The sequence below is a fragment of the Prinia subflava genome, chromosome 1 (genome assembly GCF_021018805.1).
Source record: "Prinia subflava isolate CZ2003 ecotype Zambia chromosome 1, Cam_Psub_1.2, whole genome shotgun sequence".
Classification (NCBI taxonomy): domain Eukaryota; kingdom Metazoa; phylum Chordata; class Aves; order Passeriformes; family Cisticolidae; genus Prinia; species Prinia subflava.
Window position 1 is genome coordinate 17547082 of NC_086247.1, and position 25075 is coordinate 17572156.

Consider the following 25075-nt stretch of genomic DNA (forward strand, 5'->3'; position numbering starts at 1 on the left):
TTGTCAGATCAAATGATTGCTCTGCAAAGTAGCAGGAGCAGTGTAAGTAGCCGGTTTTCCATTAGCATTCTGCCTAGAACAAAGGTGCAGTTCAGCAAATAAGGACTTAGTGCATGTCTCTTTGTTTTCTGTTTGAAAAGGGTGCAACAGCCGCATGCTAAGTGTATCTAAACAGCTTTATTTTTTGGATCCAGATCAAAAAGGAAAATATCTTTTACCAGTGTGTCCAAGACAGGGTTGTCTATGAAGAACACAGCTGTTGCTGTGCTATCTCATCTCTTCTCAAAAGGCAAGTCTTTTCTTGTTTAAACTGTGAAGGAGATTTATCATTCCTGTTGTGCTAACACTGCTGGTCCAAGCTCTGCTTGCTTTCCTGAATCAAATCAACAGGACTTGTTTCAGGTAGCAGCACTAAAATGATTAAGAAAATAATGATTGTGGGAGGGAACTAATTTTAGAAATTCTTCATGTTCCTAGCTCAAAATAATACAGCAATCAAGAAATCAGCATGTTTCACCTCAAAAAGTAACACTTAAATCTTAATCTCTGTTACAACAATCCTTAAAATATTTTTTTTATACTTTTTAGCCTTTAGAGATCATTTCATACTATCTGATTTTAATAGTCTTTATCAATGTAGGCAGCATTTTGAGATGAGTGAAAAACAGCCCAGATATGTTGTACAATCCAGAATAACTACACAGTGTCTGACAGTAGTTCAGACACTAATTAATAACTAAACAATAGTTATTAATTTGATTGCAGATCCCTTATATATGTATTTTAAGGATTACTATTATTTAGCCTTAAAATTTTTCAGGAAGTAAAAATTTTATTGGAAAGGTCTGACATAAAAAAAAAAAAAAAAAAAAAAAAAAAAAAAAAAAAAAAAAAGGAGTCTAAATTTTGCTGAATTTTGAAGTGTATAAAGAAAATATTTCTTTACCAAGGGGGTACTCAGACACTGGAACAGGTCTCTTAGAGAGGTTGTCCTAAAACCCATTGAACCTGCCACAGTTCCATGGGTTTTAGGGCAATGCCTTTAATATCCTTTAGCATTTGGTCAGCTAGGAAGTGTTAAAGCAATTGTATAAATGATTGTTGTTGATCCTCTTCAACTGAACAAGTTTAGTCTGGTCTAGTCTGGTCTAGTCTAATTATTTTATTTGATGTAAAATGTTTTTTGTCCTTTTTTTTTTAAAAAAAATTTGATATTTAACAATCAAAGTGTTAAACTCAAAGTATCTCAGGAGGTCAAAATGTGTACGTGGGAACGTTAACTGTGCTTATTTCACAAGGCCCAACTTTGCCCAGCTGCCAAGGCAGCAGGCTCTCCTTTGGAGGTGTGGGCTCACAAGGAGCAGCACATCATCCTGTGTTTGATTCCCAGCTCTTCATGGTGCTTAGCAAGCCCTTCAGAGGAGCAGCATGAGGTACGTGCTGCTCTCTCTGACTTGATTTGTTCAGAGTACACACTGAAGCTCATTACTGTTACTTTATTCTTGACAATTAAGTAGTAAATATGCTACAGGGCTGAAAGGAATAGCAACCAATTTTTATGGGAAGAGCCTATGATCTTGAATAAAATGTAGGCAATGCCACCAAAGACAGGTGCCCTAGTTTTTGCTGTCATAAGCTTGCACACAGGAACAGCCAGGTTTCCCTTTCTGTGCTATCTTCACAGGAAAATGAAAGCTGAAATTCACATTTATATTTTAAGTTTCCTATGCCAAGGATGCCCGCAGCCACGTGCTTCAGAGAGCCACACTCACATTCTGCTGCACTCCAGTTAGCCCTGCTGAAGTCAGCATAAATAAAGTACATGACATTGAACGCCAGCTTTTACTCCAATGTAGATACACACTGTCTCATTTGAAATTTACTGGAATTATCTAACTCATATAAAGAGTTCATATGAAGTTTCTGTACAAACAAGTTTTTGGTCCTGGAGGCTATAAAGAATGGATACCTCAATAAAGCTAATATCTTTGAAATAAAATATTCTCTCAGTTCTTTATTGTTTTCAGTTTTGTCCCAAAGTCACACATAAATTTTGCTGTTCAGAAAACCTAAGGAAAGGTTTTCTGTAGATTCTTTTCGCTTACACTGAAATTATATAAAATTTTATTCCATCTGTGATAAAACTTGTGATTCTCAGAATCAGTTAAGAAAAAATTGTTTCTAGCAATAACTAGGCTAGAGATTAAGAAGGGAAACGTGCTCCATCTGATCTGCCATGCTTATTTTCTTTAAATTTCCTAATGATTCACAGTAATTTTCTCTTTCACAGTCAATAGTCCACAGGGAAGGCTGTGATACTGTTTAGCTCTACCACCAATTCCACACTTGGAGTTTGAATGCACAGAATAAGAAACCATATAGCGTTTTTTACACAGTAATTTTCCACGTGCCCTCTTATCTCCTAAAAAGTGTGAAGTAATTTAAGAAAGCTTACCCTTTGTAGATTGAAAGGCTCTTCTCCATTCATTTGAGACAAGCAACCAATTCCAAAACCAATTGCTGGAAAGCTACAGATGTACAGTATCTGGTTGATGTCTTAGTTCACCTTACAACATCTGCATGGAAAGGCTCATGATAAATTGTTTAATCTGGGATACACTGAATTACTGGTTATATTTATCAAATTTTATAAATATCAGATTTTTTTTTACACTCAAGATTATTATTAGATTTTAAATGTCTACAGACATGAAGTAAATAAAACAGTGTGCACAAATCTATAAGTATAAATTATCATCACTCTTCAGAAAGGTTAAATTTAATGCCAAGATTCTAAAATAGCTTAATCTATTCAAGGAAAACACAAACAAAATATTCCATACAGAAAGGCAACTGAAACAAGTGTTCAAATTTATCAGCTGAATTACAGGCTGAACTTTTCTAGTCTGGCATAAGGGTGATGTAATTCAAATAATTTTGACTTTGCATCTCCAATAAAAATAAGCATAGAGCTCATCACTATAGCTCAATTAATGCAATTTAGCTTGCTACATTATGGAAGATTTGTGCCTGACTCCTTTCTTTTATTAGGATCTTTCAAGGACCAATTATAGTATATGGATTATTTGCTTCATCACCTGTGAAGAAGGAACCTGACAGTAATTTTGTACAGCTGTGCACACACACACAGGTTTGACAGTAAGAAGATTCTCTTCTCTGGTTTTTAGCCTGTGAATAGAATAGAACCCCATGTCAGTGAAATTATAACTTTCCATTGCACCTGGAGCAAGTGCATTTCCATTGCACTCTAGAAAACATGCTTAGAACTGCACCATGGTGATTTCATTAGAGTCATTCTTTTTTGCTTTTACAAGTAAATACAGTGTTAGGTTTGATGCTTATGGAGTTTTTGAGAAATTCATTAATTTTTGATCTCTCCATAGCAAATGCTTTAGCCTGTAATAAAAACTAATTATAAGGGTTGTAAAACAACTGTGAGAGATGTATTTTATTTTACACATTTGTCTTTATTAAAGATTCTATATTGCAAAAATAAATTAATTGCATTTTTCACATAAACTGTGCAAGGGAACAGAGGTGGAATTTATTATGAACTTAATTAAATTGCTTTATATAATGACAAAGAAGATCACTGGCAACATAATATATCCTCTTGGACCAAAGGTGGTTAAAGAGATAATTCACCAGATGATAATGGGCTTTGAGATTACAAATGTTGGTTATTTGCTTCAGAGCTTGCTATTTCTCATGAAATTAGCATAATAAAGTTATCACTTTTGTGAAAAAATTAATTATAATTGCTTTTCTCTACGATGTGCTGAATACATGTAAAGCTGAGCAATTAATAAATATCATGTGTCATTTGTGTAGGCCACAGATTCAGAAAAGGGCAAAAGAAATATTTTCCTCTCATTTGTGTGTACAAAGATTTTGAGTATTCAGAAAAAAAAAAAAGCAGAAAAATTGCATCAAAAAATATTAGAAAAAAAGACGTAAATTGACTTAAAATCCACTAACAACTCATTAGGAGACCCTGAGTGCTCCTGTGAAAAGAAGTCAGATAATGGGACAAATTACTCATGGAAAGAATTTGACCCTTAGTTTTTAATTGTCTTCAAGACAATAAATAGCTTGGAAAAATAATTTTGGAAATTAATGCTGAGTTGTTCAGACAGGCAACTCTTTTTCTGGCTCTAATTAACATTTTGCAACTGATTGAATGGCTATAGCAAACAGGCTGGGAGCCCTCCATCTGAGAATTATCAAAGCCCTCAGGTGTTGTCCTTTCCTTGGCTGTGGCTCAGCTCCTCAGCTGAGGTAAAAGAGGTACTGCCATATCCAAGAGAATGTTCTCCATCTCCAAATAGGCAATTACCCAAGAGGCTCTCCACACAGGTATCAGTAACACACTTGTGTGAGAGAATCTAAATTTGAAGCATAGACAAAGAAGCAGAGACATCATATTTTTATGCTGATGAGTTCATTTTCCATACCTCCACTGCCCCTTCCCCCATTCATACAGGCAAGTCTGAAGGCCAGCCAATCTCTCACATGAGATACTGAAGAAGCACTCAACCAGACTCATGGATATTAAACGCTGCTTCTCTTATCAGAGTCTCTCTTTCTAAACGAAATAATTTAAAACATTTTGCATCCCAATCTCACTTGGATTTTTATATAAATACTACTAATATTTGTTTGGCAATTGCAAATTATGTTCATATATAACCACCATCTACTTGTTAGCAGAGCACCACTCCTAGTACATTTTCAGCAAAACCTTGATTCTGTGCTTTCCTCAAAAAGAAATAAATTCTTTTATGTGCATTTCAAAGGTTGTATGGCTCATGTTGCCTGAAAGAAGAGCAGCAGAATGGTAAACTAATTATAAATTCTTTATGATCATTTATATGATAAAAGAATTTAGCATTCTGATATGATAAATATAAATTGAGATTTTACTACAGATATGCAGAATACTAATATCTGGGACATAAATTATCACTAAATCTCAATAAAAACAGATTATTATTATTATTAATAATAATAATAATGAGATTGTTTCTGAGCCTGAATAATAACAGTTAATTCAAGTTGTATCAGCTACAGTGGTGCTATTCTAACTGGATCACTCAAATAATGTCACTTCAGTGAATTGGTATAAAAACTGGGTCTGGAAACTTCTGTAACACCATTAAATTCTGTAAAATTGAATGTAGCACTGCATTTTTTCCTGACCTACTTTTCTGCAGTATTTCTGGAAGGTGTTAGTGCATTAGGTTTGAATGAAGATGTGGAATTTAGAAGGGAAGTATAAAAGATCTGATTCTTATGTTTTAAAAAACTCAGACTCTGATAGTTATGTTTATATTAATACAATCATATCACTACAATTTTTACTTAAATTTCATTTGGGATGAAAATATATTGTCTCAAAATTGAATGTTTTGGCAAATTAATGTTTACTATTGAAGGAATTTTTGTGCCAGTTTGATTATCAAGATGATTGCCATTATCTATATTTTCTTCTTCATGTAGAAGTTAATATTAAATTCATTTTAATCAGCAAAAATTTCTAGCACAATTCACAGGATATTTCAGAGTCTATTAAAAGAATGAAAAGGGCTTTTACCCACTAAAAACCTTCAGTTCCAACAGGCTGGATCTCTGCTGAAGCCCACAAAGGCAGATATGTTGGGTGCCAAGGTTCTTATGCAGAGCTTTGCTGCTACTGGCTTTGTTCCTTGAGAGCCCTCTGTGATTCCCAGGTTGGACAGCTGCATTTGTCTGCCTAACATTGGAGCAAGTAAATCTTTTAGGGACTTTCCCTTCCCCTGCAAAATTGCCAAAAAAGTCATTTCTCTACACCCCTAAAAATAGCTGGCAAATGAAAAGAATTCTGATAAATGAGTTCCAGCCAAATTTTGTTCTTATTCAGATAGTAATAATTTCTCTAACAATATAAATAGATGCATTAGGGGGGAAAAAAAGTTCTTTCCCATTGTTCATACAGCACAAAGGGTGTTATTTTATGTCAGATTCATGTCTGTGGAGACACTGGTGCATGACTACTGTTACTCTGAGTGGAAGGTTGATTTAATGATTCTGAAAAAAGTTGTTGAAATGGTTTGGGTGTCAGTCTCTCCTCCCCAGTAACAAGTGTCAGGATGAGGGGAAATGGCCTCAAGTTGCACCACAGGAGGTCTTGATCAAATATCAGGAAAACTTTCTTCATGAAAAGGGTTGCCAAACATTGCAACAGGCTGCCTAGGGAAGCAGTGGAGTCACTACCCCTGAAAATGTTCAAAAAAGCATGTGGGTATGGCACTTGAGGACACGGTTTAATGATGAAAACGGTGGCAGTGCTGGGTTGGTGACTGGACTTGGTGATCTAAGATGTCTCTTACCAACCTTGGCAATTCCATGATTCTTTGGTTCTAATATCCCTGCCTGGTAACTGGCACCAATCCTGTAAATGGTCCCTGGGGTGTCACTGTGCTTACCCCGTTGTGTGTGGGTTTGTGTGTGAGTTTTGGCCTTTGGCTCTCGCTGTGTATTGAAGTGTGGCTGAGTTTGTTATCAATGTGAAGTTGTTTTTGTGTACCTTAATGACATACCTTCTGATCAAAGATAGCAAATCTCTGCTAAACTACTGCCTTGCATTTGGCTTATTCTGACTGGTTTGAGAAAATGGCTATCAAAAGTCTTGAAAATCACTCACATCTTCATAGTGAAGATTTTCTTTCATATGCAATCTTTTCTATATATATTTATTTTTATATATATTATAAAATATTCATTTACTCTTACGTATTGTATACATCTCTAAGTATAAACATCCTTATTAAAATCCCTTAAGGGCACGGAAAACATTTAACTTTCATTTATCTGAGACATTCTTACAATATAGAATGCCAACATTTTCATAAAACAGCCTGATACTAAGAGTCCTGCCTTTAATTTCATAACATCTTACATTCATATGCATCAAGTGAAAATTAAGACTAATTCAATTACTGCATTTTAGAACTACATCTGCAACTGAGGTAAGTGGTTACTTGGACAGAATGTGTTCCTTCTCTCTCCGTTTTGGACACTTGGAAGAAATTATTCATGTTAGGCATGAAACCAATTTTGACAGTACACAGATTTTGTTTTATGGCTCTCCTCCTCCCAGAACTGCAGCTAAAAGCCCTGTGTTCCCTGGGATACACTGTGCTTAGTGACTGGTGGCTGTGGATGCAGTGTTTGGGAAGGCACAGGGGAGGTGGACATGCTTGCACCCACTGGAGTGACTTTCCTGCAGCCCAGCACTGTGGCATCACCACAGATCGCAGGTGGCTGGTCTGGGTCTGTGTCTGAGCACGTGAGAATGCAAATGCATGATTTCATTTCCCAAATTAATAACACCTTATCACAAACACAACCCCTCTGCAATCCTGCAGACAGGCTCATGGTACCTACATGAAATAGAAAAATAATTGTGCTTCTCTCATTCACATCATTTCCACTTCAGCTTCCTATTGAAAATGTAGATGTAGTCTGTGACTTCCCCAAAAGACCCGGCACTTTGCAAGGCCGTATTGCCACTCTTGAGCCAGCCAGGAGAGGGTGCCGGAGAACACAGTCTGCAAACAGCTCCCTGGGTAATTTCATTCCCCAAAATGTAAAACAAAGTCCCTTAAAGTTACTATGTTTTCTGTTATCTCTTTAATTCGTTCCCTTGCTTATTGAAGCTTCTTGGTACCTACTCTATCCCTTTCAAATGGCAAATTACAAGTGCAGACAAATTATACCCAGGTCTTTTCAGGTCTGGAATTTTGTTTAGATGGATTTGCCTGTTATTTGAAAAAGATTTAACATCCTCTAATGTTGAATCTGAATTTATGTCTCACTTATATATAAATGTATATGTATAAAATGGTAGAACCGCAGAATGATCAAATCATTTGGTTTGGAAAATCTATCATCGTTTGGATAGATAATCTTTAAAGATCATCTGTCCCCCTACCATGGGCAGAGACACTCCACTAGACCAGGCTGCTCTGTGGATTGTGGATATCCCATCCAGCCTGGCCTTGAACACATTCAGGGATGGGGCATCTACAGCTTCTCTTGGGCAGCCTGTTCCAGGGCCTCACCACTCTCACAGTAAATAACTTCTTCCTTTTTTTCCAATCTAAACCTACTCTCTTATAGTTAAACCTGAGGCCGTTCAGCAAGCTCCTTATCCATCAAAAAGTTTGTCCAAGTTGCAAAAAACAAATTTATTTTCTTAGCCTTCAGCCCAGAATTATGAAACAGAAGTCTCCTGGAATGGGAACTATCTAAATAAAATAGTGCACTATCACCTTTTAAATTAGAATGTTTCTGATATCTTTAGATGCATGTACACTAGTACATAGTGTTCCTACTTTTATAAATGTTACTATGGTCCTCTAAACTCATAAACTGACAAACAGCAGTAATAATTAAAGAATAAAAACAAGAAAGATGGCATTACATTAAGGCAGACAAAAGTTCCAGACTAATAACTATTTGTGACAAGCATAGAGAGTATGTGAGAGTATATTCTCCCATGCTTGGATTATTTGCAGAAGCTTCCACGTTTACAGTCACATGTGTCCTCCAGCCTTAATAGCAGTAACACCTTTGTGTGACATCCATGAAAGCAAATTGGAGAATTCTCTGCCATATTGTTAATGCTAACTGCATAATGCTTTTTTTTCTGGAATTATTTACTCTGTTTTTTTCTGGAATAATTTACTCTATCACTTAGGGAAAACCTTTTTCAAAAGTTCACCTGACTTTTTTTTGTTTGGTTGGTTGGTTTTGCTTTTGGAATTATCCCTGCTTATTTTTAAATGTGTGTGAGTTTTCAAATGGAGGAACTTAGGTCATGTTGTCTGCATCAAGTTGGCAGAACAAACTCCTAACTGGAGTATAAATCATGGGTTCAGTCACAAAAGGGAAGAAAAAAGACACAAGGTCACCTTTTTAGTGTACAGCTCTGGGAACAGAACAACAACTGCAGCCTTCCTAAGGCACCTTTTCTACCCGTCATGCCTGAGCCTACAGGACATGCAAACATCCTTCCCCCGGAATGCCCTGCCTGGCAGTGCTGCAGCTTGCTTGTAGGAGCAGCCAGGGAATGTGCCAGCAATATCCAGGGACTGTCTCATTTATTCTGTGCAAGAGGTATGTTATAATTAAATAACATCATTAAATTGATTTTGGTGGTTATTTGTTAAAAGCACATGTATAAAGCTTATTCCTAGATAACTACATTTATTATATTATGCATAATGCATGCAAATAGATATAGGTTTATGTTATTTGTTCTCATCTTTGATATGTTCACTTTCTGCAAAAAAGCAAACACCAGTCATTTTAAAATGTAGTGAGAGGAATACAGCTATTAAGCTGACACATTTTAGTGAAGATAAGCACTTGAGCCAACACTTCAATAAAATTCACTTTAAATGGGCTATCAGACAACAGATTTTAACTTCAAGACAAAATTAGTGCTCTCATACAAGGGAAAAAGAAAAGTGATGCCCTGGACATTTGGAGGACTTCAATCATAAGAGAAAAATTTGAACTGTTGGTGTACCATTCAGTGAGTATGAACAAACCAAGCTTGCTGCCAAGTTTCATTTCACTAAAAAGATCACTTGCCAATCAAGTGCTTACCACTGGTGAGAACTGTGATAGATTTCAGTTTTGAAAAGGGGTGGAAGAGGTTAAGAAGAATGAAGCTGCATCCCAAGGAGTCAAATGAATATGCCAGGAACCAGTCCCTGGCACAAGGGCTGCCTGGCACAGACACAGCCTGTTACTAGCTCCCAGGCAGCAAGGATCCTTGCTGCAGTCTGGAGGGCAACTAGGGTGAAGAGTGAGTCTAAAGAGGCAGGCTTTATTCTGGTATTATCCTCTGACATTCAGCTGATAGCCACTCAGGGTGACGGTCTCATCTCAATTCCTGCCCCCTCCCAGTCTGAACCAAAATGATCACTTTTCTACAAACTCTCTGTAGGCATCCGGCAGAGAAGGAGATGACTAAGAATCAGTGTGGATTAGTTAAGAATAAATTATGTCAAGCTAATATAAATTCCTTTGTGACAGGGTCACAGGCTTGTGGGTAGGAGAGAAACAGCTGAAGTCATATATTTTGATTTTAGTACTTGTGACACTGTACTGACAGTGCATTCTCAAAGCAAACTAGGGACATGTGATAGAGGTGGTACTATGTTTTACTAGATGTGAAACCAATTACAAAATAACACCAGGAGGACAGTTATCAATGGTTTATTACAAAAATGGCAATGTGTATTTCAGTAGGGTCCTCAGGGATCTGTCCTGGGTCTGGCAAACAGTTCCATCAGTGGCCTGCATAATGAAATAAGAACTATATTGTTAATTTGCTGACAATTCCAAGCTGAATGGGACTGTCAGAGCTTTGAAGAATGGTTAGAATTTATAATAATACTAACAAGTTATATCACCTGAGTATAATACAATGATTGTTTTAAACAGAATTAATGAAAGTAAATGAAGGAATCGTGCTGAACAGAATAAGAAAGAACTGAGATAAGCAGAGGGCAATATTCATGTGCATAAAAAGCTGCTAAAAACAGTGCACTCTGTTCTTCATGTCTGTGGAGAACAGGACAAGAAGTAATGACTAACACTTCAGCACAGAAAGTTCAAACACCAAGTAAAGATAACTAGGAGTGGAAGACTAATGTAGTTGGGCAGATCATGGAAACCACTTCTAAGAGCAAGTTAGACATGTAGCTACCAGAATCAATATAGGTACAGTTGAAATTCTTACTACTAGAATAATTTCTATTACCATCTAGAGAACATATTTATTTTTTGATATATTCAACAGAGGAGAAAACCAAACCAAACTGATGATAGGAAAGTGCCTGATTTGTTACATTCAGCAACAAAAAATGTGAGTGTCACCAGATAAGCACATGCCTGAGCCTCTGCACAGCCTGGGGATGCACAGGCACACCATTGCCTCTGCAAATCACGGCTTCTCTCATGCTGCTCCAACACTCCCATAAGAAAAAACAGAATAAGATGCCATTTTACCACTTAGAACATTTCAAATGCATTTATAATTATTACAAAGAATTATATTTGCCAAGATCCAGAACCTGCAGGATGATGACAAAAACCCCCTGTTATTTGAAACACTAAACCAACTTCCATGCAAGCTTCTAATTACTCTGAGGAGGTGGTACCATTTAACTTCTTCACTCCATAGGACAGAATTCAGGTTTATTTAGTATTTCCATTATTTCAAATATTGAATGAGGTTGCACCCTTAAGCTAAAAGCATTTTCCGAGTGGGAACAATTCCAAGTATGACTTCATACTGTTCATATTTTTTTCTAGTCCTATTTGGAACTGAACAGTGGCTTCTAGCAAGAAGCTGGAGAAAACCCACAATGTCTTCAATAAAAGCAGATGTAAGTGATCATTAAGAAAATTAGAAAAGACATCCCTAAGAACTCTAAGAACTATGAAAAAGCCAGGAGTATGAATAGCATTTGTGACACATTACTATACAAAACCAGTAAGAGATGTAATCACTCTCCCTATGTCTACAGAACCTAAGATTCTAACTGAAGAAGTAACACCACCTCTGCTGATGCTATTAGTTGCCTGTCATTGAATGAGGGCCTGTCAGTGAATGTTTCCACCTTACAAAGCACAAAAAAAAAAAATCTAACTTCAGAAATCCCTAAATGTTTTTACCTTAGATTAAAACAAACTTCAGACTTCTGAATTAATATTTCTTACATACTGAAGTAGACAGAAGATGAAAGGAGAAATTTTGCAGTTCTTGGGAGAAGATGAATTAGGGGACCCTGAAAATGTACTGAATGATCTGTTGAATGATACAAAAAATATAGCCAAATACAGTAATTTTGGTGAGGTTAGACTGTGCAGGATTAGTGACACATAGATAATTTTGATTAGTGACACATAGATAATTTTGATTTGTGATATACTGAAAAGGAGGTTTTGTGAGGTCCAAGGGAAAGGTGCCTTCCAATACATGGGGCAACAAATAAAGCAATATATAAACTTTTGAAAAATATAGATATAAAACCTAGAAGTACCTGTATTTCTGTTGAAGCATTGGTAAGCCTATTTGTGAAGATTCCCAGTTGGCAAAAACAAGGCATTCTTTAAAAAAAAAGTTGATCTCAGCTCTGAAATCAAAATTGTTGTCAGTGTGTTCTGGCAACTCCTAAAGATAAAATGCCCCCTCATTACGAAACCCTGCATTCTGCAGCTTCATCTGCTGCAGTGGAGAAAGGAGTTTCTCTGGAGGTTGAGGTTGGGTCACAGATACAGACTGTTTGCAAAAGCACTGGACTATCTGATGAGAAACTGCATCAGGTCCCTGAGGCAGAAGCATGAGATCCCACGCCAATCAACAGCATGCAAAACTTGGTGTTTTTGGGCAAAAGTACACCATAAGTTGCTGGGTTTGGCACAAGTCCCTCACCTGATGTTTTAGGCAAATATGACCTCACCACTTTGGTGGTGTCCACTGAAATCCACTTATAAACTCAAAAGTGTTGCCATGCACCAGGCATAAACTGAACACTAATCCCCCATTTGATACTTTGTTGAAAAGAGATGTTACACCATAACTTCTCTCAAACAAAAGCAAAAAAATTAGGCTGTATGTATATAGGATCAGAGAAGCCAACCAGTAGATATACTGTAATGACAACCAAATTCTTAAATAACAACAGTGTTTCTAATATTCCTAAATAGTATTAGAAAGTAGTTCTGATACTCTAATCCATTTCTTCCTTATTAAAAAAACAAGTCTTTAAAACTCATTTCTGTATTGGATATTTGCATGAACAGTTTATGGTTTAATGGCCTTTTTTGCCAGATGATTGCTAGCCTCATTTGTGGGTGTACCACTTAAAAACAGTGGTGACATGAATATGCAAGCCCTGTCTTTCTATTTGGTATTACTTTTAATGTGAAACTAACATAATTGTTTGGCACAGCTGGTGGTATTTGCTTACAGTAGGTTTCAGCAGGCTATATTTCATTTTGTCACAAGTGCTCTCTTGAGTCCAGGCTCAAAGTATGTTTCTTTTAACTCTACTGATCGCATTAAAAGTGTGTTATTTAAATGTTGTTTATGAAGATTTTAAGTTCTCTTACAGCAGTGATGCAATTTTAATACTGATCTGAGGGCAGATCCTGCAGACTTGCCATGAGCAGAATGGCAGTCCTTGCATCAAAATCCTGCATTTGTGGCATTGAGCATTGATGTGGGTTAAATCTGCCTTCCATGAAAACTCAAGGCTAATGTTTTGAGTGGGTGCTCTTCACTGCTTAAACTCCATTCAAAACACAGTAAACAGTCATGATAGTCTCTCATAATGACTTCTAAAATATCTATATTAAAATTAAAATGACAAGAAGAAATAAGAGGTATGTGGAATAATAAAGGGAATCTACCATTTACCATACTTAAATACATTCTATACACTTTTCAAAGGAAAAATTAACACTTTTGAAAGTCTGAATCTGCATTGGTTACACCCCAAATAATTTAAAAGGCCCACTGACCACTTGACATCTAGATAAGGAGAGCAAAGTACAAGGAAAACAGGAAAACTAATGTGTAGAATAGGTAATTTTTAATACTATATGTTTTTACTAACAAGGATTTTGAATCTTCTGAAATTCCTATCACCAGTGAGTGTGCAATAACTGTATTAATTCAAGCCCCCTTTAGTATCTACAGTAATTCCTCAGTAGGTGATCTCAAAGCTTAGGCCTTACTTTTGGTGGAAACTACAGGGCAGAACATAACCTTTCAGCTGTGCTGATAATTATGAGTATACAGGGACTGTGGGTTTGAACCATATTTCAGAAATATTTGAGCCCAATGCCTCAGTCTTTCCTGAACTAAAGCTTGCCCAACACGGTTTTGTGCTGCAGCAGGGAATGCTGAAATCCACTGGTGCCAGGTGGCACTGTACCCAGGGCAGCTCCGGGGGGAATGGGATATCAGCTCCGATGGGATTCCTTCCTGGCCCCACACTTACACAGATGCCCCTGAACTCGAATTCTAGGAGGCATTTGTTGCAATTAGCAATTAAACTGAGCCAAGGGAGTGGGTGTCAGACATGTGCAGCTGGGGATTACTGTCTGGGCACCTCCAGCCAGTTTGGAACAGCAGAGAGAGAGCCAACACGTGTCTCAGCAGGAGCTCTGCCATCCCTGACCACAGCCAAAGGGCCTCGCCCAAAGAGAGGGGCACTGCCTGCAAAGCACAGCTGAGTCTCAACAAACAGCTAAGGGGGGCTGAGGTAGTCTTGCACTGTTACCCACAATCCATGGCTCAAACTGCCTTCGCCTCTTTCAGCTTAATAGCCACACTACAAATCAACAGTATATTTGACACGGTCAACAATTCATTATCAGCAGGAAGTATTTTCATGTTTATCTTGTCTTCTTTTAGAGAAAAATGAAGTAAAATTACAAACTTAGAGTGTAAATAAAATTATCAAAACAGATGCAAAATTAAGATGAAAATTCTCATTTCTTCTTGACATTTATAAACATTAAAAATCTACAGCAGCCCTACAAACATACATCTTTTCTTTAAAGTGAGGCACTCTATGCCCTTCATGTATTGAATGTTCTCAGAAACTTCACAAGGTTTCGAATCAAGGCAATCTCACTGTTATTTATTGACAATTGTGGAAAATGTGATATTGCCACTGTCAAATGTAGATGCCCAGATTAAAAAAAAAAAAAAAAAAAAAGCAGTTGCCTTTTAATTGTCCTAGATGGCACACTTATCTCATTGAAAGGGAATGAGGGGATGGTAACAACACACCTTGTTCACATGATATGTAGGTGGATGTTACCAAGCAGAAATTACCTGTCAGGAACCATACACAGGTTAGTGTCATTTGTGAACTACAAACACACTAAAACTAAAAGGGTTGGTGCTCCAAAACTCTTACACCAGTGATTTTGAATCCATTTAGTAATCATTCCATTTGACTGTTTAAGAATTTGTAGCTCACCTGGTATCCCAATAATCTTTCTGATATTGAAGTCATTAAGCTTAACCATTTACTCCTATTAATATTACCATCTATTTTTTATATGAAGTAGCATTTCAGGGCCCTGTTCAAGATCACATTGAAGTAGATACTGAAAAAATAGATAAAAATGCCTTGTCCCTGTTCACAACTCAACCTCCAAACCTTCTCAGAGAGTGCCTATGTGGACAACACTGCAGGGTAAGTGTCTAGCCAAGAATGCCAGTAAAGATAGAAAGGAACAAGGGCACGAGGAGGAGAGTAACTGTGTTATGCTCGTTGGCTTACATACATCAATACTATGAAGTTGATAGAAGCAAGCTCTAAGAATAAGATCAAAATATAAATACTAGAACATCAGTTGAATAAATTTAAAAAGTATTTCTGGTTCCTATTCTGGGTTATTCAAGTTTTCATGAACTAGTCTATAGATGAATACACATATATAAATTCCTACTTGTTCAATACTGAACCTCAGTACTGAAAAATTCACACATATCCCAAATCTTATTATTAAAGCAACCCCAGAAAGACTAACAGAGTGCTTAATAAGAAGATCAGGATAAAAACACTTTGCAAGATTCTTAGTTTTTAAAGTCTGTTTGGTGGTGGTAGGTGTTCATATTTTTGCCATTTAAAAGGACCAAAATAAAAAGCTTCTACTCCGACCATTTGTCCTCGTTTGGAAAGACAGGTATCTGTCAGGGAAAGCTGGAGCTCTCCTTGGAATGGAGAATGTAAACATCCTCCCTCCAAATTATTATAATTTTAAAATTAGGGGTTTTCAGCCTAAAATATGGGAATAGGAATAACAGTTCTTTACTGGGAATATTAAAAATACAAACACAGTAATACAAAAAAAAAAAAAAAAAAAAAAAAAAAGGCAAAACAAACAAAAGTCCTAGAAAACCCTGACAGAGTCAGAGATATGACCTGACACCCTGTTGTCAGGGTGTTGGAAGCAGTCCAAATAAATCCTCCTGGAGTAACAGGTGTTGTTCTGTGGAGTAGAGATCATCTTGTAGAAAAAGGGTCTAGTGATGGCAAGATGGGTCTGATCTTCCTCTGGGAATCCAGTAGAAAAGAGGCTGCTTGGTGTTCCCACATCTCATTTTTTATCTTCGTAGGAACAGCTGGCTCCCCCCTCACTGGGTGGAGCATCTCACAATGGGATGGTGTAATGTGTCATGTCATTGGTAAGCTTTAATGGCCCATTAACAGAAGATATTTTCCTCCGAGTGTGGACAGTGGGGAAAGTGATAAAAAACCCTGCCCCACCTGGTTTTAACAGCTGGCCTATTATCAGAAGGCATCCACCCTCCTCCCCCCTGGAGTTACAAGAGATAAAGAAAAACATCTCCCCAACTGCTTTCAACAGATGAACTAGAATACACTTTTTTTTTGGTTACATAACCCAAGACACCATTCTTCTGCTGTTACCTTTGAAATATGGTTAAATTAATTTTAGTTATCCTGAGCTCAAATTACAATGCTCTGCTAATACAGTTTCTGCTCTTCCCTGAAGCTGGACTGCTACTGACATTGGCAATTATGCACAATTTATGCTGGTTTTCTTACCTCAGTTTCAATTGAAATGGACTCCTGCTTCATTTATGGAGCATGGGAAATGATATTATTATTTGACCAGCGGTGCCTCAGATCACATGCACCCCTGACATCCTTTCCCCATTGCCTTGTGTGTGCCTTCCAGGGACCTAGAACTGATTGCCACCTCCTGCACCACACTCACTTGGCTGCAGCATGTGCAGTGCTTTCTGGCTCATACAGAGGAGCCTGTGGGGACATCCTAGATGCATCTCCTTCTACACCATCATGGTATCTCATTTTGCCTTTTGCTCCTGGGTGAATGTTTTTTATAAACTGATGAAATTTGTACTGGTTCCAATCATTACATTTTGGCAGAAACGTGTGGTAATTGGCAAGGCATTACTTTGATTCAAAGGAGAGAGCTCTTAAAAACCATGTTAGACACCAGCTCAGTGAGAGTTCATACTTTTAAACATATTAAATTTCTTCAACTAATTTTGAGCTCACCTTAAGAGCTCTGCAAGAGTGTTCTTCAGTTCCTGGGAAACTTTCTGATATACATATTTCACTGCATCCTTTGCCTTTCCCACAGTGAAGAGGATTCAAAATCAGACTCTTATCTACCTGCATGCCAAGAACAGAATAAAAGTAGATCAGAAATAATTTTTTTATACTCAACAGAACATAGAAATCCAGTTAGGTATGCAAGTTAAATGAGCAGACACTTCTCAGACACCTATTTTGGGGTCATAAAAATCCCTTCACAAAGACACTTGTTTCCAGATTAAAAAAAAACAAGTTGCACTTCAGATTCCCAATCGAATGCTTTTTCTGTCCACTCTGTGATGCAATTGCTATACACTATAAGCTTCTCTATATCTCATAATTTCATACATAATGTACTGAGGAAAATAAAGCAAGATACTAAAATCATTTCCTTGATAATCCTAGGAGATGCAGCACTGAGAAATAATTAACTGCTGAATACCACCACTACTTACTTTCTCACTTATTCTGACTTAACATAAAAAATGTCTCTCAGGCCCACCATGACTGTATCCTCCAGCTTAAATAATGCTTGGCTGATACCACTGGGCCAAATAAAAGTGAACACTTGCCCCAAAGCAGAAAAGCTTTCCTAACGAGCTAAGAGCCATTGTGTGCGTATGTCTCCAACCCATCTATTTCCCCTGAGTATTCGGGTTTCAGCAATATCATACCACAACCTAAATCAATTAAGGTTGAAGATTACACCAGGACTCATCTACCAGAAATAGCTGTATGCCATCATCTTTCAGGACCTCATCACAGCTGCATCCCAAGCTCTACTGCAAATCTGTATAGAATTTACCTTATATAAAAAAGCCATATGTTGCAGTAGGATACCATTATTGAGCTTAGATGGTTGGATTTTAGGAATCATAACAAAGCCACTCCTAATCTTTTACACTGTACCATGCAGTAATCTTCTCAGAGATTATCAAAATACATGTCCTGCTATGTACAACCATTTCATGAATTAGAAAAATTGGACCTATATAGCAATACCAGATTTTGTTCTGTTACAGTTCAGGCACAGCTGAAGTCTAAACCACAGAACATTTCTGTGCCACTTAGACTGCACATCTACAAACTAACAGACTTTGTCACTGTTACAGTAAGTAATGGCAATCATTTCTAGACAGATTTTTTAATGGGTTTACTCTATTTCAAAAGCAGATCAAATCTGCACTTTAACCCAAATTTCACATGTTTACCAAACTGTTGGGATGCAGAGCTGAGTCATGAGTTTTGGCAGAGCTCTGAGACCCCTGGGGAGAGAAGCTTAAATCCAGGCAGTTGCTGGCCACAGATCCTTCCTTGCACCTCCATCTCCAGTGTGGGCACAGGCACAGATGTGCCTCCTTGTCATGACTCTGTGCCTCTAGATCTCATAATTTCACACACAGTAGCTTCACATGCCTGAAGTCAGACAAGTCAGTCCAAGTCTCTTCTACATATATAGGCTACTTCACAAACATCTGAGAGTGCACAGTGCTTTAGGTTGCTTTCTGGCTTGCATTCCACTGAGTAGTACTGACAGAGATCTGTCTAGTACAAACAGATCACACAACTCTTATCAGAAGTCAGATTAAATAAATGTCTTGCAAAAAGTAGTAAATCCCTCGAACTGAACACACTGTTCCAGTAGACATCTCACATTGTGTACAGAGGCAAGATCCCTCTCCTATTTCAGCTGGATATTCCACTTCTTCTGCATTAGTTCTCTTAACCACAGTCTAAGAACTCACATTGAGATATTGGCTACTAAGGGCTCAGAGTATTTTTCTCAAATTTGCTTTCCAAAACAGTTTCCCCTCCTCTTGGCAGAGCTTTATTTGTCCCAGATGTTTTTACTTTGAATATAGCTGTAAGTTTTAAAAGGACACTATTCCTTCCAATGAGCCTTTCTTACAAGATGTGCTTCCTATAAAGATGTCCTGATACTCATTACTTATATTTTTAACCTATGACTTGTGTTGTCAAAGTTCCAAATTAATTATTCTATTATTTTGCCCATGACCAGAGTGAAGCAATCTTTCTCTTTTTCCATTTTCTCTGTCTTATAATGATATTCATAGTCTTCTCATCTTTCTCTCATTTTCTAGTATTTCTGAAAGACAATGAGAGAATTTTTCCAGGTAATTCTCTGCTGACCTCTAATGCAAACAATTGCTATGAAAGTGGTTATCTCCAGCTGGTCTTCTTTTTAGCATTTGTGAAGTGTTTAAGTGAGATCTGCTGATATTATACAAGCCATCTGAATAGAAAAACAGTATCAACACATTTGATGAGCAAACTTGTCTCAGCTGGCAATGTACAGATGCTTTCTAAGTCACCCACAGAACCATTATCAGCTATGTGCCTGCATTAATGAAATCATATAGTCCTGGGATTACAGGGCCCAGGTCTGCCCTCTGCCTCATTCATCACTGACCTCAGAGGGTGATGTAATTCAAAACCAAAACATGGCCTATGGCCAGTACAGGTATTGCCTGCACTTTGTCAACCTGTGAAAGCCCAGTGTAAAACATAAAAGAAAAACTCAGACCCATGAAATTGGATCTAGAGAGATTTAGGAATCAAAACTCCCCAATTCAAAATAACTCTGCAAGAAAGCCATCTAACCTTAATGAGTATAAGATCACAGAATATGTCATTGGTTTCCATCCCAAATGTCCACAGGTACTTTCAGTATTATAAAAATTTGGAACAGTCCTGGTCTGAGCAATGAGCCAGCCCTGTTTTGGACAGCATTCTTTGGGGGATAATCTGAGTGTGGAAGCTTTCACTTCTCCACAAAGTCAAATTTTGCAAGTATATGCAACTACCAAATAATGACAGCATAAAAATAGAAAAGGTGCGTGAAGTGACTGTTGAGCAAGAATTCACATAAGGCAGGAATCCTCACTCAGCCTTTTAATGATTTTAATTATTACACACACACACACAAAACAAACAAAAAAAACCCCAAAAAACCAAATCAAAACAAAACAAAAAACTCCTGCTTGCTTCCATTTTGAAGGACTGGTCAAAACAAAAGTGAGGAGTTGAGGCCTTCTTGCTGAAGCTGAGCTACTACAGAGAAAAGGAAAATTCATGGAAACAGAAAGAAACATTAAAGGCTATATCACAGAGAAGGTCACAGCTGGGACTTGGTCTCTGCTGACAGCATGACTAAACCACTTGTGTGGAATGCTGCAAGAATACTCCTGTACATACTGCTGAGCTCCAGGTAATTCTCTCCTGAGTATGTCATGGTTTTTGCTTATTCCTCTGAAGTGCCCAATTCTGAACTGAGGTATTTGGGTACTTAATTAGGATATTGAGACTTTTGCCATACTGCTTTCCTGCTGTTATTCTGGCAGCTCATGAGCAAAACTTCTAGACTGCAAGAAAGCAAACTGGAAGATAGCATTTGTGGATGTCTCAAGACAATGTACCATCAGATGGAACAAATAAACTTAGAAAAATGAATTTCACAGAAAGCTTTGCAAAAATGTTAGGTGAAGCTATTCTCTCAGCAGTTCAGATGTGGAAGTGTCAATGCAATGAGTTCCTTGGGACTATGCCAGTGGTTCCCTGTGGCAGCTAACTGCTGGCCAGCAAAACTCTGCTGAATTAAAATCCCATTCCCCCTCCCACTGAGAAAATTCAGAGGCAGCAGCAAAATGTAATCCCTGACCTGTATTTCACCACATCTTCTCTCCCCTACAACTATCCTCTGGAAGAGCACTCTACCAGAATGAAGGACTTGCTAGCAAAGCCTGGAATAAAAACTGCTTCATGTACCTTGTTCCCCACTCAGGAAAGCATAAGGTCTAACCCCAGGGCCTGGCCCAGTGCCCAGCTTCCCCTGGCAGCTCCTGGAGTCCAGGAGCTTCTGCTGAATCTGCAGCCCTCTGCAGCTTCCTGGAGAGCTGTTATTTTTCAGGAGGGAGTAAAGCAAGGGAAGGCTAAGAAGACGCTGTGTTCTGTAGGTTTTCTGAGGCCCTTATGAATGCATAACATTCTTTCTTTCCAGTAAATACAGATTTCTTCAGTTACACACTGGTTACAAAATTAGTTTTATAGGTAGTGCAGAGATCCTGCTGGTTTGTAAAAGACCTAAGAGAGCAGTAAGAGTGATATCACATGTTCATATCAAATATGTGTTCCTCCCAGTACTGATGATTAACTAGTACAAAGTAAAAATATTTTAATAAGTGACTTAAAAGCGAAATAATTCATCAATTACTGAAAAGTGACTTAATTCCTCAATATTTATAAGATATACATGACTGTAAGGGGAAAAAATGTTTGCTTGAAAGTTAATGATTGTTTTATGATTTATGATAAGGCTATAAATCTCTATGCCAAGAGGAGAAAAGATCAAAGGGAATCAAATCCCATTATGAATCCTGAGGTAGCCTGAAGACTTCACTTCTCATATCTTGTTTCTTGGTAAGGCAAAAATTCGAGCTTGAAATGGAAAAAGATAAAACAGGATCCGACAATTGAATCAGCAGCAGCAGCTCTGGAGCTGAGTTACTATGGCAATGGCAGTGCTGCTGCACAGCTTCTTGTACCTCTCACTATTGGTACAACAGCTTTGCAAATGTACGTGGGAAATATCCACCCTACGTGTGCCATGGGCAGCTTGCAGGGGAAGCTCACATGCCCTGATCTCTACTGAACAGAAGAGCAAATTTGTGGGACTAAAATATGCAATTTGCAATTTTCCATGGAAACAGTCTTGAGGCAGTGGAGAAAAGTCCAGAATTCTTCCTGATCTTTTTTGGGAGGAAGGTAGATGCCAGTGCTTAGAAGATATTTTATAAGCACAGAATTTTTATTACAGGAAATTTAGGCTTTTTTTCCCAGCTGTAACTATCTCACATCTCTGAATTATAGATGTCTTGTCAGTGCCAGGGAAGGATGGTATCATCTTTTTGGCAGAGCATAGCTTGGAGCTTTACATAAGTAATGGGTCTAATTCTGGTGCCAGGTTAATAAATTAGTAATTATGACTCTTTGGATGTACAACAATCAGTGCGTCAGTACTCACCAGTGTCCTCTTTCCTCTTCGAGGTCTAAATAAATGCATCACCTTTCCTGTTACTGATCCTATGCTCCCTGCACTACACATTAAAGGCACATTTGCTCTTAATTATTTTTGAGACAGTATTTAATATTTACAGTCTAATAGCAAACAGAAGTTCCCAACAGAAATTGGGACCCTTTATAGTCATCGTGGGAAAATTAACTATACACCAGCTGAAACCAGGACAGTAGGAAGCATAAATTTGAAGGGAAATCTTTGCCCAAAAATATGATTGCTTAAAGTACAGCTTCTGCGAGCTCACTAAGTTCTATAAGCAGCCATATATGTGGAACATCAAATGAGTTTCATACTGATAATTTCATCATCCTTTTTGTGGAAAAGCAGTCCTTTTCACCCATTGTGCGCATATGCTTCTAGCCCAGATTGTAGTCCTGCTAATGCTTGTTTCTGAAGCAGACCCTCTCTGGGGAGCCGATGAACAAGGTTACCACATGTGCATTAATCAATAGGAGGGTCAACGACAATTACCACAATGAATGGTAGGAGAGAAAATACCACAATTAAATATACTATGCAATAGATCATGTGAGAACTGAGCACATTTTTATGTCAGAATCAAGTGAGTTTCTGTCTCTCTACATGTTCCATAAACACATTACTGAAAAATACCAGGAAGAAATTCATTACTTTAGGAACAAATTCTTCACTGTGAGGGTGGTGAGACACTGGCACAGGTTGCTCAGGGAGGTTGTGGATGCTCCAGCCATGATGGATGTGGATCCATCCAGCCCATGGATAAGGGCTTGAGCAACTTTGTCTAGTGGGAAGTGTCCCTGCCCATGGCCGGGGAGGTTAGGACTAGATAATTTTTAAGGTCAAACGCTTAACAGTCTACGATTCTATGACTAAGAAGCAGAGATATCTGACGGTGCATCTTGCTAAGTGCATGGCACTGAGTGACTGGGACAGTAACTAATTTATCTCTGTGTTCCCTTTCCTCTATCTGCTGCCCTACAGTATCTAGCAGGGTGCGATAAGCATGTGCCAGGGCCCAGCTCACTGCAATGATCCTTTCCTCCTTAGTGTTACCATGGCACCTCTCTTTCAGATACTTTACCACCTCAGCTGGGTTCTGAATTTGTTCAGATGGAAAGTCCCAGACTACAGGATCAGAAAACTCCTTTAAAATTTGGCCCATATCCTCCCATTTCCCACGCCACTCAGAATTCTTCACCCTTGGTTTTAGTCCTAAATCAGGAGTCTCACCAGCCCCTCTAGAAATCTCAGCCTTCATCTTATATAAACTGCAGATGGGTTCTCTGACAGTCCAGGCAAGGTGTTCAATTTCTTAATGCCCTCTGCCTCCACGGCAGCTATTCCAAAAGCCCTTCTGAACCCCTTAGGGTCTTTGTAATAGCCATTCCTGAGATAGTCCATGCCCAGAATACTCGGAGCCTCTGGGCCAGTCACAATCGGATGTTCCTGCCACTCCTTCCCAGTCAGGCTCACCTTGGCTTCCAACAGGGTCAATTCTTGTGATCCCCCTGTCACACCGGCAATGGAAATAGGTTCTGTTCCCTCATGTTCTGACGGCATTAGGGTACACTGAGAACACGTCCGTCGTGTTTCTACTGGCATCATCTGCCCTCTGCTCCCGTTTCCTTGTGCCCACGCTCCTTTCCCCCTTCCGCGGCCAGGGCCCGGTAAGCCCGGTCGGACTGCGATGCCGAGGGGCCGGGAGGTGCCCAGGGGCCGGGCGGTGCTGGGGGGCCGGGGCGATGCCGAGGCGATGCCGAGGGGCCGGGGCGATGCCGGCAGCCGGGCAGTGCCGGGGGGCCGGGGCGATGCCGAGGGGCCGGGGCAGTGCCGGGGGGCCGGGGAGGTGCCGGGGGGCCGGGGAGGTGCCGGGGGGCCGGGCAGGTGCCCAGGGCCGTGCCCAGGGCCGCGCCCAGCCCCGCACCTGCCCGGGCCCGGGGGCGGGCGCGGCGCGGGCGCTGCGGCGGCGGCACCAGCACCACGTGTCGGGGCGGGGAGCGGCGGGGCCGGCGGGCAACGCCACCCCCAGCGCCGCAGCGGCAGCGACGGCGGCAGCGCAGCCCAGCGCATCCCTCTCGCCCATGCCAGGTGCCTGCTGCCGCCTGCGCCGCGACTGAGCAGCGATGGGGCCTCTGCGGGAGAGCGGCAAGGTGAGCAGCCAGGGGTGGACGGGGCGGCGGCGAGCGGGGAGAAGCAGGGGCAGGCAAATCCCGGCCCCTCCGCTCCCCACCCAGGGCGGGGGCAGGACGCGATTTGCCTGCCCCTGCCTCTATGATGGAAGGAGGAGGGTACATCCGAGAGGTTCCTGACGGGGTGTCCCCTTGCCGAGCAGGAGCAGAGGACGCAGCTGGAAAAGGAGGTGTCCCGCAGCCGCATCCCCCGCCTGGTCCTTCGGCCGCAGCAGAAGGTATCTCCCTCTTCCGAATCGCCCTTTTCGGAAGAGGAAAGCCGGGAATTCAACCCGCCCAGTTCTTCCGCGGGCTCCGGCAGGACTATCAGCAGCAACAGCTTCTGCTCAGGTACCGCAGAGAGATCCCCCCGCCTCGGGGTCCCCGGGGACACGGCGTGCCCCTCACGGCCGCCGCGGAGGCTTCGCTGCCCTCCCGCCGCAGCATCTCTGTCGGGCTCCTGTCGAGCTCGCATGAGCAATCCGCTTCACCGATGGAGAAGGGCAACCATTGATTTTTCCAGGGAGATCTAGTATCTGTTCTTTTAATATGTGTCCGTAAGCGACACCAGATGTTTCCATTTCGAGTTCTGCTATCCACTGCTAAAAAAGTTGGTGGTTTTATTGCGGCAGAAGCGTTGCTTT

At 39.7% G+C, this 25075-nt stretch overlaps 2 protein-coding genes across 3 annotated transcripts in view; one reads left to right on the top strand and one right to left on the bottom strand.

Moving 5' to 3' along the window:
* The window catches only part of LOC134562440 (basic proline-rich protein-like), a 31778-nt gene extending 7445 nt beyond the window's left edge, over positions 1-24333 (bottom strand). Inside the window, exons 1-2 of the mRNA XM_063419838.1 lie at positions 23737-24333; positions 17151-17267 (exon numbers count right to left, since the gene is read on the bottom strand). Of these exons, the coding sequence (XP_063275908.1) occupies positions 17151-17267; positions 23737-24333 (714 nt within the window). The remainder of the gene's footprint in view (positions 1-17150; positions 17268-23736) is intronic.
* SYBU (syntabulin) overlaps positions 24225-25075 on the top strand; it is a 44834-nt gene continuing 43983 nt past the window's right edge. Inside the window, exons 1-2 of one of the 2 annotated variants that reach the window (XM_063423973.1) lie at positions 24225-24413; positions 24596-24670. Coding sequence is in view for 1 of the 2 variants with exons in the window: in XM_063423807.1 (XP_063279877.1) it covers positions 24387-24413; positions 24596-24782 (214 nt within the window). In the remaining variant the exon portion in view is untranslated. Of the gene's footprint in view, positions 24414-24595; positions 24783-25075 lie in introns of both variants that reach the window. The other variant, XM_063423807.1, reaches the window with a different exon arrangement.